The sequence below is a fragment of the Oreochromis niloticus genome, linkage group LG9, assembly GCF_001858045.2.
Source record: "Oreochromis niloticus isolate F11D_XX linkage group LG9, O_niloticus_UMD_NMBU, whole genome shotgun sequence".
Classification (NCBI taxonomy): Eukaryota; Metazoa; Chordata; class Actinopteri; order Cichliformes; family Cichlidae; genus Oreochromis; species Oreochromis niloticus.
The window spans coordinates 25,195,733-25,208,819 of NC_031974.2; the positions used below are offsets into that span (position 1 = coordinate 25,195,733).

At 41.7% G+C, this 13,087-nt stretch overlaps 1 protein-coding gene across 1 annotated transcript; it reads left to right on the plus strand.

The window, feature by feature from the left end:
- Positions 1 to 9,275: 9,275 nt before the first annotated feature.
- Positions 9,276 to 10,434, plus strand: LOC102082832 (uncharacterized). Its single transcript, XM_019355943.2, has 2 exons — positions 9,276 to 9,644; positions 9,736 to 10,434. The coding sequence occupies exons 1-2, from the start codon at positions 9,399 to 9,401 to the stop codon at positions 10,336 to 10,338; spliced, it is 849 nt and encodes a 282-aa protein (XP_019211488.1). The 5' UTR covers positions 9,276 to 9,398; the 3' UTR covers positions 10,339 to 10,434.
- Positions 10,435 to 13,087: the final 2,653 nt, after the last annotated feature.

The window sequence follows — 13,087 nt, forward strand, 5'->3', positions numbered from 1 at the left end:
TCAGTAGGAAAAGCCGACTCTGCCCTTTTTTGAAGATAGCATTGGTGTTCTTGGTCCAGTCCAGTTTACAGTCCAAATGTACCCCCAGGTACAGGTAGTCCTCAACGATCTCCACATCAGCCCCTCTGATGGTGACAGGGTTAGGAGGAGGAGCCTGCTTCCTAAAGTCCATAATCAGTTCTTTTGTCTTTGTGATGTTAAGTTGTAGGTGATTTAGCTCACACCACACAAAGCTGTCCACCACACTCCTGTACTCCTCCTCCTCCTGTCCATCCCTGATACAGCCCACGATGGCAGAGTCATCCGAGAATTTCTGCAGATGACATGACTGAGACTTGTACCTGAAGTCAGATGTGTAGAGGTTGAAGAGGAAGGGTGATAGGACCGTCCCCTGCGGCGCCCCTGTGCTGCTCAGGATGTCATCTGAGCGGCAGCTCAAATGTAAGAAATACAAATATATGTAAGTATATACAATATTATGTTTGCACATCAAATTGATCTTATAAAAAGAACAACTCAGTAAGTCATGACAGATTAGCAGTTTGAATGACAATTCGTCGAGCAGGCAGTCTGTCAGGTAATGGCTGGACAAAGACGCCACACCAGGCATGTGGGTCTTCATAAGACCTGAACTCCTGTGGTTTATTTTCCTTACTCAGGCATTGCCCAATGGTCCTCTGTCCATATGCTCCTGCCTCAGAATCCCAGACTGATTCTATGGCATGGAGGTATGCCAGGGGAGCTCGCTCGTTCTTGAGGTGCATGAGTTCATTTATTTGGTTTGCCATGTCTGCTGGAGATTTACCTGTCCACCTGAGGCCATCCATAACACACTTGCAGATGGCCTTTTAGTACGTCAGAAAAGCAGGGAGAAGGTTGGTAAACCTTTTGGGCAGTTTCTTCAGCCATCGTGGATTGTCAGCAAACCAGTTCCTGCGACAAGCCCCGCAGCAGAGTTGTGAGGAGAGGATGTAATACTGACCACTGGTGCCAACAATTACTCATGGCCTGCCCACACCAGCAGAAACCACTTGTGGAAGAAAGCCACCATGGAGACATGGCAAGATATAATTGTTTCTTAACCTGACCATGATAGCACTCTCAGGTTTCCAAATAAAGAAGGGGGGGAGCTGGAAGAAATTTGGCGATGGTAGGTCAGCCACTGTATCTATGAGCTCAGGTTGTGGAGGGAGACACCAGAGTGAAATTGCGTTCCCTGGGTGACGCTCTGGTCGAGACCCAGGCCACAGTCCAAGATCCTGAAGCTCAGTCTTCATCCACAGCTTCTGATGTGGAGAACTTCAGCTGCTGAGGTCGTGCTCATAATCAGGCACTGGAACTGAGCTGAAGGAGCTAGGATTTAAACATAAATATTTGACAAAGCAGTGTTACTCTTACATTGTTACTGTTGGTATACACAGGAAAAAAGACATACTGTATGCATGCTGTATACATGCTGTATACACTCACCATCTCCACTGCTGTCGTCAAAAATAAGCACTTTGCGCACAGATGTGCAAGCAGCATCTGCACTGGGTCCTAGGAAAATGAACACAGTCATTCTGTAATTCATTTGTGCAAATTCTGAGCAAGATGAAAAGAAGACAAAATGTAAAGTGATTGTAATTAATATGCTATCATTAATGATCTATGCATTATGCAGATGTCTAACTGAACATCAACTGTAAATGAAAGTAGAGAGGGACCAGGATTTGACTCAGGCCTTTCTGTTTGACTGACCTGTGGTCTCCTTTGGTAGAAATGCCAGTGACTTCATCTTCACACCTGAGGCTGCACCTACAGGTATAGTAATAGAAAAGAGTAATAGAAACTTTTTTTTACTCTAGACACAATAAACAGAACATTTAATTATATGAAAAGCATTATAGTTGTTTTTTACCATCAGCTGCTGATGCCTGAGGTTCAGCAGTTGTACTGGACGGTAAATGGCCTGTATTTGTATAGCGCTTTACTAGTCCCTAAGGACCCCAAAGCACTTTACACATCCAGTCATCCACCCATTCACACACTGTACGGTGGTATGGACAGCACCACAGATGGAACTACAACAGAAAAACTTGTCAGCCACTTCATAATTTACAATGTATGTGAGTGTTGCTGTTAGTAGGAACTCACACACTCGTACTCTTACTTCTCCTGTTTCTTATTGCAAAACAAAAATATTTATATGCAAGAGAGATGGCAAACCAAATCAATTTTAACTTCTTCTCATTGAAGCAGGAGGAGCGGTATAAGTCAGTGAAGAACATGCATTCAGGTGTTAGTAACTACTGCTAATTAATTTGTTTTTAATACATTCATAGAGAACCAAAACACATACTAACCCTTTGTGCTTGGTATCAATTCATGATGGTAGGTATCAATTCATAGTCCTTAGGACAGTTAGCATAATGCCAGCATACAACTATACTATTAGAGGAACATCGCCAGAACGTGGCCAGAACAAACAAAAACAAGAACAAGATAAGATTACCAAGGGGTTGTTTAGTTGGAGCGTTTGTGGAAGCAGACGCAGACTGCTGCTTCTTCTGCAGGTACTGCTGCAGCTTATGCATCCATGTTCCTCGACTGCAGCTCTTCCTCATGATAAAGTCTGCCTAGCCATCACCTCTGCCAACCCAAATCTCCTTCCAGGTGCTCTTGGCTTGTGAGCCAAAGCCAACCAGCCGGTCATCCTCAGAGGCTTCAGCAGCAACACTCACTCTGCTGGCCTCGTAGTCCAGAAGAGTTTTTATATACTGTACAAATGAATGCAAGCTCTCCTTGCTATGCCCTTCTTCCACAGAGGTCCCTGCAGCCTCCTCCTTCTGGAGATCTTTGATCAGGTATATGGTGTACCCGACATCATTCTCCAGAAGCCACCGGAAAGATTTTCCTTTATATTTTCCAAACTGCAGGATGTACTCTCCCTGCACTTCCTTCATGTCGGAGGCATCCCCTCATCTCTGATAGATGACAGTCAGAGTATTGTGACATACAATGTCCTCCCTCACGGGTGCAGACTTGTCCTGAGGCTTGGGGTCATTTTTAATCCATCTAGCTCCTTTCGACAGGTCCTGGAGAAGGTATCCAAATGGCCCCTTGGGGAACACCATAGAGATTTTCCCTGGGTAGGACACAACTTTCTATGACGTGCCGTAAGGGACATTATTACTGAAACGCTCTCAAACACACTACTTAAATTTTATCTCTCACACACACCACTGAAATACTCTCACACACTCCACTGAAAACCAAGGCATTTCAGTAGAACAGGAAGGCATTTAAGATGAACAAAAAGTTGTGTCCTGACCAGGAAAGTGAAGGAAAAAGTGGTACATTTCTCACCACTACACAGATGTCTACTCAGCAACCTGCTAGTAGCCTAAGTAAAGCAGCTGCATTACTTAACAATATATTAGCCTCAGCAGAAACAATCAGAACTCTGTCAAATGCGACAGTCGTGGCGCAGCAACCTGTTGCAAGTACCAGTGTGGATGGACTGGATAGTCACATAACATCCCTCTTTCCCTCACATCAGCGTAGCAGCTTGCCCATGCCAGCGGCATCTACAGTCAGGAGTGTGCATCTGCACCACATTATCAAGCTCAGCAATGCTTCGGCAGCTGGACATCAGGCACCAGAAGAAAAAGGTAGGTACAAATAGAGTTTAATGAGTTTGTATTCACTTGCCTGAAATGGGGCGATATGTGTCTGATATATCAGATATGTCAAATATCAGCCATATCAGACTTATATGGCTGATATTTAAGACTATACTGAGGGCCAGATTTATTCAAAGGTGTTTTTAGCTTTACGGGTGCGCTATTTTCTAAACCACTGAGTTCATTTTGTATCAAGCCTTAGTAAATCGGTTTGCAGACTTGCTTTACCCCATCTACCCATTCCATATGTTGTACATTAAGAAACGAACTCCCAGAAATGCATATGTCACAGGGTCAGTTGCAAAAATGTTTAAGTTCCTGTGTCTTGCACACAATATTGTCACTGCATTGTCTTTTTAAATACCAACAGTATTTTATTTAATTGGGGTTACAATCTTGTCCAAGGATATTTGGCTTGCAGACTGGAGTAGCCAGGGATCAAACCAGAAAACTTTCTGATCAAAAGCTGACTTGTGCTAAATCCTGAACGGCAGCCGCCCCATTTTAGCCATCCAAGATTAAATGGATCTTTTTTTTTTTCAGTTGAAAAAAAAATCTGACTAAATTGAAGTCAGCGCTCTCAGGAGGCTGACAAACCTCACAGAAGAAAGAGAGAGAAAAAATACACTTGTGACGAGTGTGGGAAGGATTTTACTTTGAAGTCTGAACTAAAACAACTTCAGTTAATCCACACTGGAGAGAGACCGTTCAGCTGTGACTTGTGTGGAAAGTCGTTTTCCTGGAAGAATGTCCTAAAAAGACATCAAGTCGTCCACAGTGGAGTTAAAGCTTACAGCTGTGATCAGTGTGGCAGAGCTTTTACTCACAGTAGCAGCTTACAGAGACATCTAGTTACCCACTCTGGAATGAAGGCATACAGCTGTGACATTTGTGGAAAAACTTTCAGCCAGCTACGGAGCCGAAATATACACCTACGCATTCACTCCGGACAAGATGTGTACTGGTGTGATCAGTGTGGCAAATACTTTACAACAGACGCACATTTATAAAGCCACATGTTTACCCACACTGAGGAGAGACCTTATCAATGTGACCTGTGTGAGAAGACTTTTAAAACTCCACATTACCTGAGACAACACCAACAGATCCACACCAGAAAGAGACTCTACAAGTGCAGTTACTGTGAGGTATGTATTTTTATTTTTATGTTGTAAGTTCAGTCTGACTGTTTGGAACAAGTCTGCTCATTAAATTGTGTTAGCATGTTAGCACTTCTACTGCACCGAAGAGTAGCTCTGAGCCATTATTCAGAGTTTCATTTCATTTAAGTGTAAGTCAGATGTTACTGTAATATTAAATAAGTATTACTGTAGTATTACGGTGGTAGTATTGTAGTTATTGTAGCCCAGTAAACTGAGTGTGTTAATCGAAACAGTAAAATGTAATTGGACGTCTGCAGAGATGCTTTTTATTTCAGGCGATGTTCAGGATAAAAGTGTTGAAGGACTGACTTACACTGTCTTTGTGTCTTTGTTTAGAAGCAGAGCGACACAGATGGATCCACTTCTCAACCCTGTCATCGCTGTGGTGGTGGGAAAGACTTTCGTTGTGACATCTGTGGAAAAACTTTGAGTCAGCAAGACGGCCTAAAAATACATCAACGTAAACACACTGGAGACAAACTGAAATACTGCAAAGAATGTGGGAGAAGCTTCCCCACATCAGGTGAATTAAAACGACATGAACTCTTTCACAGTGGGGTCAAAAAGCACCTCTGTGATCAGTGTGGGTCATCCTTCACCACTGCAGGTGACCTTAAAAGACACAAACGAGTCCACACAGGAGAGAAACCATACAAGTGCAGACACTGTGACAAAAGCTTCTCACAGTCAGGTAGTCGTAACAAGCATGAACGTACACACATGGAAGGAAACTACAGCTGTGAGCAGTGTGACAAGAGCTTCAGTAATCTCAGTTCATACTCCGCACACATGTAGGAAGTACTATTGCTGACCTGATAGACTCGACCTTGTTTACAAAGAAAGAAAGGAACTGATTACATGTGTCAGCAGAGGCTTCAGGGTTGTTTAGAGTAGAGCTGATAGTCTTAAAGAGAACGGGGATTATGACAATTTAACACAATGATCTGAGAAAAATATCTGTTTCTCTCATTTTCACTGTATCCTGATCAAATTTCCAACATTCTTTTAACATTTCAAAAGAAACCTACAAATTGTCTTTCTTCCACTTTCACACCTGGCCCTAAAAACACCACCATCTGTGCATCACCCTTGTGACAGACTAATTAACCTAACATGTAAGTGACACATAACACACATTCACACTGGCTGCATATATCAGCCCGGGGGGCAGAGCAGAACTCTGTATGAATCAGACGCGCTCACATATTCAGGCTTTCCAGAGGCGTTTACCATCAGAAGAAGCAGAACAATGAATCATCAGCACCCCGCAGAAGAGCACAGCAAGCAACAACTCTAACAATAAAGACGTGCTGGAGCCAAAAGGTGCAGATAGCAAGTTTTAAACGATAACGCACAGGACCAAAGGGGGAGAGGGTAAAAACCCACTGCCTCCTGAGATAAAGATCAGCAAGTCAAACTGGCAGCAGACGACACAAAATGCTCTCTGGAGGAGGCGGCGACTGTGGAGCAGGCCGACGGAGAGGCGGATCGGCAGACAGGAAGCTCCCGGGGTCCCACAACAAGATATTGCGCGTCAGACTGGAGCAGGATATCCCCATGTCGGTGACACTGCCCATCGAGGTACAGCCCAACTTGGCAAACCAACCCTTCCCTTTCTTGGACACCACCCTTGCTGATCTGGGCATCCAAGACTGAGTCTCACTCCGTGTGGGGACGTTTTTTTTGTTTTTGTTTGTTTTTTAAGAAGCAATCATGTGTATATATTCAGGTCAGAGGTGAAGGAGAGGGTGGTTTGGGTTGACACCAAGAAGACCCAGGTGAAGAACAAAGCAGGGAAGCTGAAGGAGAAAGAGATCACCATCCTAGAGGTACGGCGGTGAGATCCAACTGCAGGGATGTGGTCAGATGGCAGTCTGTGGAAATCAGGTGACAGTGAGAGCAACTTGATTTTCCTATTTTATCCTTCAGATACGAGTGAAAGCCCAGAAGCCAGGAGACAAACAGCTCCAGGAGGTCCTGTACAGCACCGAGGTCCACACTGACCGCTCCTTCTGCTGTACTGGAATGGATATCCTGCCCTGGAAACAGACGTGTGCAGGTCTAGAAGCAGTTTAAACCCCATACTTTTTTGATCTGTGAGGCTCTTAATGTCACGTCTGCTGCCATTAAAGTCAGCTCAGGGTTTCTTGATTCTGATTTTTCTTTGCTATATCACTGTTAGCTCTGCATCGCCATGCCCTCCAAAAAAGCCACTCTCCCTGCAGTGTGCAGCGACCTCTCAGATAACGGGTGACTTGTCAGACTCATGTGGATCACAGTGGTGTGCCACAGCCTGAGGCAATGACAAAAAAAAATCGTACCAAACATTACTTCAGCGTCCAAATAAAACTTCATTCCTCAGCACTGTCAGGAATCAGGTCCACTTTTCAAAATGACAATTATTCATTTACTCTTGGACTGACACCCGTGCAGATGATTATGGCGCTGGACACTGAAAACAAGCTGCCGGGCTTTAGTCAGGCTCAGGGACAACAGGAGATCTGAGGAGCAACACAATGAGTACAACTAAAAATGAACAAACTTAACATCTGATTACCTTTTTTATTTGTAAGAAAAAATTTAACATGAATGCTCCAACTGTTCACAGCAAAGCTTATTATGACAATACTGCTTTTATTTAGTGATGTCAAAGTGTCATCATTTCATTCTTGTGAACTGACATTAGCTGCATTGCATACCTTGTTAGAATTACACTGTTGAAACATTTGTAAAAAGCTTCTGTCCTTGTTAATTTATGTTTTAGGATAAGTTTTTGGGCTGTGTAAGGTCACAGGTTGCATTTCTGAGCAGAGTACTAAAGGTAAAGTAAGTCTTTTCAATACTAACCATTCAGCATGTGTACAAACAGTGAGAAATCTCTGAATAAAAACAGTTTGAAGGCGCAAGAACACACATGTTTCTCCACAGGTTAAAGCCCGCTGACTCCCAAAGGGCAATGGGAATGAAAAACTCTCCTTAGCAGATTAAATCCATTACTTCACACTCTTGAGAACAAAGCAAGAAGTGTGTCCAAACTGTGTAAAGAACAGCAGCAGCGATTTATAGTGAAGCAGGAAATCAAAATACAAAACACAGGATGGTGAACCCGAACTCCTAACATAAGAAAAAGTAAACAGCATGCACGTTAACAAGGGTCTCTGCTCTGCAGGAAGTGAGGTCACAGCTGCTTGGACCTCAGCACTGTGGTTCTGGGCAAACTTTCTCATGAGTGCTGCTGAAATGTTCTGGCTTTCTGTGGAGGAGAAACAAACTGAGAGTTAGAGGTCAACACTGGAGACAGATCACTACAAAAGAACCAAATACTGATGAGAGTGCTGTGCCGGGACAGAGGAGGCTCTGAGTCATGAGGGTTCATTCAAGGGAATTTTAACATGCAATCTGATAAGTTATTCTGCATGTGGCCATAGAAATCTTCACCTTTATCAACATCCTTGTTGCCCACGACATGACTGGAAGCAGCAACTATGGGTTTCATTAAATTCACGACCTGAAAGAGATAAAAAAAAATAAATATAAAAATTTAAGAAAAAAAGTGTAATTAAAAATATTTTTTAAAATTTAGGGACAAAATGCACAATGTGAGGAAGTTCAAGATTTACATCAGAGCATGTCAAAGTTTCTGCATGTGTTGGATTGTAAGAATAACTGATTTAACATTTACAGTTTTTTCTGATGGCTTGAGCACATTTTTTTGTAACTATTGGCTAATTTTGCAAAACTCTACACACAAATAAGAAAACTCTTCACCCAATCAGCAAAACATTGTAGTTTTCTTGTAAAAGCGAATAACCCTTGCTTACAGTTTTTTCTGAATGCTTAAACCCTAACTGTGATTCTTATAGCACAATTTCTAAAACTATTAATACTTATAGCAAAACTACTCACTGAGTTTGCAAAACTAAAAGCACAAACACTGCTTTGCACTCAGTTTGCCATTTTGTAACACACACTTTGCAAACCTGTAGCTACAATCCACTGCACAACACTCTTTTTGCAGAACTGTAAACACAACTCACGGCTTTACACTCAATTTCCAAATGATCAACACACTCCTAGCAAAACTATACACATTTATGGCCATTATTTACACTATTTTGCCAACTGTCTGGCACACTGTCACATGTGAAAACTGTTTTAGATAATTAGTCCACTTTGCAATCAGCCTAAGCACTATAAACAGGCCACAGGTAAGCTGTCTATGTGGAGTACAATGGAAGGAGCAGCAAGAGTGAGAAGAGTGAGAATCAGAGGAGGCCGAGGGAGAGGACGTGGAGGTGAAGAAGTTGGAGGAAGAGGAGGTGGAGGTGATCCCATGGTTGATCCCATCAACCATGGGATGACCCTGAGGGAAGCTGGCCAACGGTTCAGCCTAAACTGAGCCGCTACACTGTGGCAGGCATCATTAGGACATTTCGAAATAAGAATCGGTAAGTACTTTGTAGCACTGCCATACTCTAATGAGAAACACAACAGTACCATACATGCAAAAATACTGAAATTGTTACTTTACAGAATTGCTAGACGTCCAGATGTTGGGGGCAGAGGCAGAATGTTCACTCCAGAGCAAGAGACCCATATAGTGAACATGGTGATTGCCAATAATGCAATAAGACTGCGTGAAATACAGCAGCGCATAATTGATAATGACGCCATCTTTCAAAATATACACAGTGCAAGCATTTCTGCACTAAGTCGTGTACTTGCGCGCCACAGAATAAGAATGAAGCAAATTTACAGAGTTCCTTTCGAGAGAAACACAGAACGTGTAAAGCAACTGCGATATGACTATGTGCAGGTAAGCTAGTGTCATTGGTTCTGAATTTGGAAGTGCATACTGTAGTGCTGTACATGGGCCTGATGTGTTGCATTTGTTTTGTCTTGTCCAGAGAGTGATGGAACTAGAAGCAGATGCAATGGGACATGAGCTACTTTTTGTGGATGAGGCCGGTTTTAACCTCAGTAAAACCAGGAGACGTGGCAGGAACATTATTGGACACCGTGCCATCATCAATGTCCCAGGACAACGTGGTGGTAACATAACCATGTGTGCAGCTATAAGCCAAAATGGTGTTGTTCACCATCATGCAACCATAGGCCCTTACAACACTGCACACATTATTGCATTCCTGGACACCATGCATGACATGCTCACTGTTCAGAGACCAGAGCAGACCCGATATGTCATCATATGGGACAATGTTAGTTTCCATAGGGCTGCTTTGGTCCGCAACTGGTTTACAGACCACCCATCCTTCATGGCACTCAACCTCCCTCCATACTCTCCATTCTTAAATCCCATCGAGGAGTTCTTCTCTGCCTGGCGCTGGAAAGTGTATGACTGTCATCCTCATCAACAGGTAGCCCTTTTACAGGCAATGGAGGAGGAATGTGGAGATATTGACCAGGCATCATGTCAGGTGCCTTGGACTGGAGGATATCGCATGCGATGTGGACGAAATTTTGTGGCCGGACCCAGAAAGACGACATGATGTAGGCTGATTGTCTTTTTTTTTCCTTTTTTTTGTGAAATTCCTATTTTGTGTTCTGACTTTGTCTTGGTTTTGATGAGTGTGAATAAACACCAATACTTGAAGTTTGGATCCTTGTATGTTTACATGACACTATGACAAAAGTGTGACCTCAAATTGACATCTGTACACAGAGAATGCAAAAGCCAGATGTGTTTTGTATTCATACCATCAGTGTGCAGTTGGCGCATTGTGTGCTTAGTAGATGATGGCTTGTGTGTACTGTTAGTTTAATTTTAATATGGAACAGGGAAAAAGCAAGGAATGGAAAAATACCCACCAGCAGGAGGAGGGGTCACTGACCCTATAAAAAGATGGGTCAGATGCACCCCGGGTAGCTTTTTGGCCGCTGGTTGGCTGTTTGTGTTGGTTGCACATGCACTCACTGCCAACACCCTAGGGAGCTTTTTTTGTTTTTCCTTTGTTTTGCTGAACTTGACTGTTCAATAAAACAACTGGCATAGAACTCTGCTCTTCTCATGTGACCTTTGAGTTTTTGATTTTAATTGGCATTGGACGTAGAAATCAGCTCCTTCTAACCTGAGCGAAGCTTGAACCATTTTTAAGATTTGCGACTCAACTTTACCCAGATACAAAAATTACTGACACTGAACTTTTTAAGAAATGGTCTTTTAATTAAGATTTCCCAGAACGTAAATTAAAATCCAGATTAATGTAGCCTAAATAAACAGGGGGGAAACAAGCATAGGTAGTGGGGGTCTGTGGGTCGTCTAGTACGGAATCGGGTCCTCAGTAGCCTAGCCTTGAGCTTCCTATGCAGGTGTAGATGGAGAAGGAAGAAGCCCAGGAGGCAGCAGACCGGCGTGGCTTGCTGGCTTGTATGAAGCTGATGATCAGCAGTCGCCTCAGTTATGTACTGATACAGCTGTTAATAACCGTTCCACAGGTTCACCTGCAGAAAGAACTTCCCACCAACTTCCTCCAGATAGATCTTATTGACCAAAAGTTCTTCACCTAAACATCTGGGCTGCGTTTGATTTGCAGCAAAGAATAAAAGAAAAGAAAAGTGAAAGTGAACAAAATAGATTTATTCAGATGATCATGATTTTAACTCATGATTAATTGTTTAATTAATTGATTAATTGAAACTTTCTTAATTTAATGAAGAATTAAGTTTTGACAATGCAATATCATTCACACTTTTGGATTCACCTTCATAGACGACGCTAATGTGTTTATTTGACAAGAAAAAATTATTCTCTTTTGTTTTTATATTTTCAGTGAAAAATATGTATAGCTAAAGAATAATTTAATAAAAATAAAGAAAATAAACTGTTCTGTTCCACTAGTAGTCAAACCAAAAACAGGATTTTCTCTCAATTCCAGAATCGAATTTATTGCTTTGATTTTATTCAGTTGCTATTTAACAGGAGTTGTCTCTCCTGCTCTAAGAGTCCAGAACTTTAGTTTCCAGGACTTTTACTGTGAAAGGGAAGGGAAGGAAGAAACGTTGTTGGTTTTTATTGTTCTTTTTTTTTGCACATGCAAAACAAATCTGAGATTTGGTATGACTCGGCAGTGATGGAGACCAAACCTGAGCTAAACAGGAAGTAAACATTCCACTGCAAACATCAGAGCAACAGTGATGACAGTGATGCTCTGTGATTGCTTTAAATGTGTTTTCTGTTTGCTTTAGTTTTTAAAAAAAAAAAAAACATTAATTATCTGTCACGTGCATGCACTATTTCAGAAGTGCATCTGTAGTTTCTGCTGCAAATATCTCTGTATTTCTGTGTGTGAATATGTGAATGCATACTTGTATTACACATGTTAGTTGGGTATAAATATGTTGAGCAGACATTCTGTGCTGACCTGCTTCCCTTGAGATATGAAAAACTAATCCACATAACAAAAAGTCTCAAATTTGAGGTTAAATATGGAGGATTAGGGGCACACATTTCACCTCTCCTCTATGGTAAATATGTAATGAAAGTATTCAGCAGATTAGAAAAGGCATGCATGTACATATTCTGCACTCAACCAAAAACTCTCAGGTAGACGTACATTATTATATTCATACAGTTAACTGTAATTGGACACTGACACATTTTTATACAATTTGAAAATAATAAAACAGGAAACCTGAAAAACACAGAAAAGTATCAATTTAAAAAAAGAATAATTTACAAGCTACAAGATGCAAAAAACACAAAAACATGAGCAAGCTACAGCTCCAAGAAGGCAGTGAGTCCTGTCAGTTCAAACAACTGGATAAAATAAAATATTAGAAAATGTTCATAGGGTACTGTAGGGCTCTTCTGAAACACTTCTAAACAAGCATGTTTACTCTTTTTATTGAAAGCTGTAGCAGGCTGTATGTGTAAAATAGCTGCGACTTTATGCGCTCCATAATTTGAGTCATAATCCAATTTAACTACTTTTTCTTTAGATGTTATTTCTTGTAAGGTTTGATTAATTAAGTATCATTATGTGTTTGATGTGTATAGCAACTGTAGGACTTTATAAAAGAACAGTAAAGCAACAACTGACAGTTGTTTTCTTCAATAACTGAAGGATTTTATTGCAAATTGTATCAGAAATATTAAATACATTCAACCCACAAGCTCAAAACAGAGACAAACATGAACCTTTCTGTGGATTGTTTGTGTCTGTACTTATGATTTAGTTACTAAGGAATAGGGACCCTGACCTGCACTGTGGGCTCAGTGGGGGCCCAAGAAAAAAGTTC

Excerpts from the sequence above, each read along its gene's own strand:
- LOC102082832 (XM_019355943.2), top strand. The coding sequence starts at position 9,399 with ATGTTCACTCCAGAGCAAGAGACCCATATAGTGAACATGGTGATTGCC. Across the intron at positions 9,645-9,735 it reads TGCGATATGACTATGTGCAG|AGAGTGATGGAACTAGAAGC; the intron begins GTAAGCTAGTGT and ends TGTCTTGTCCAG.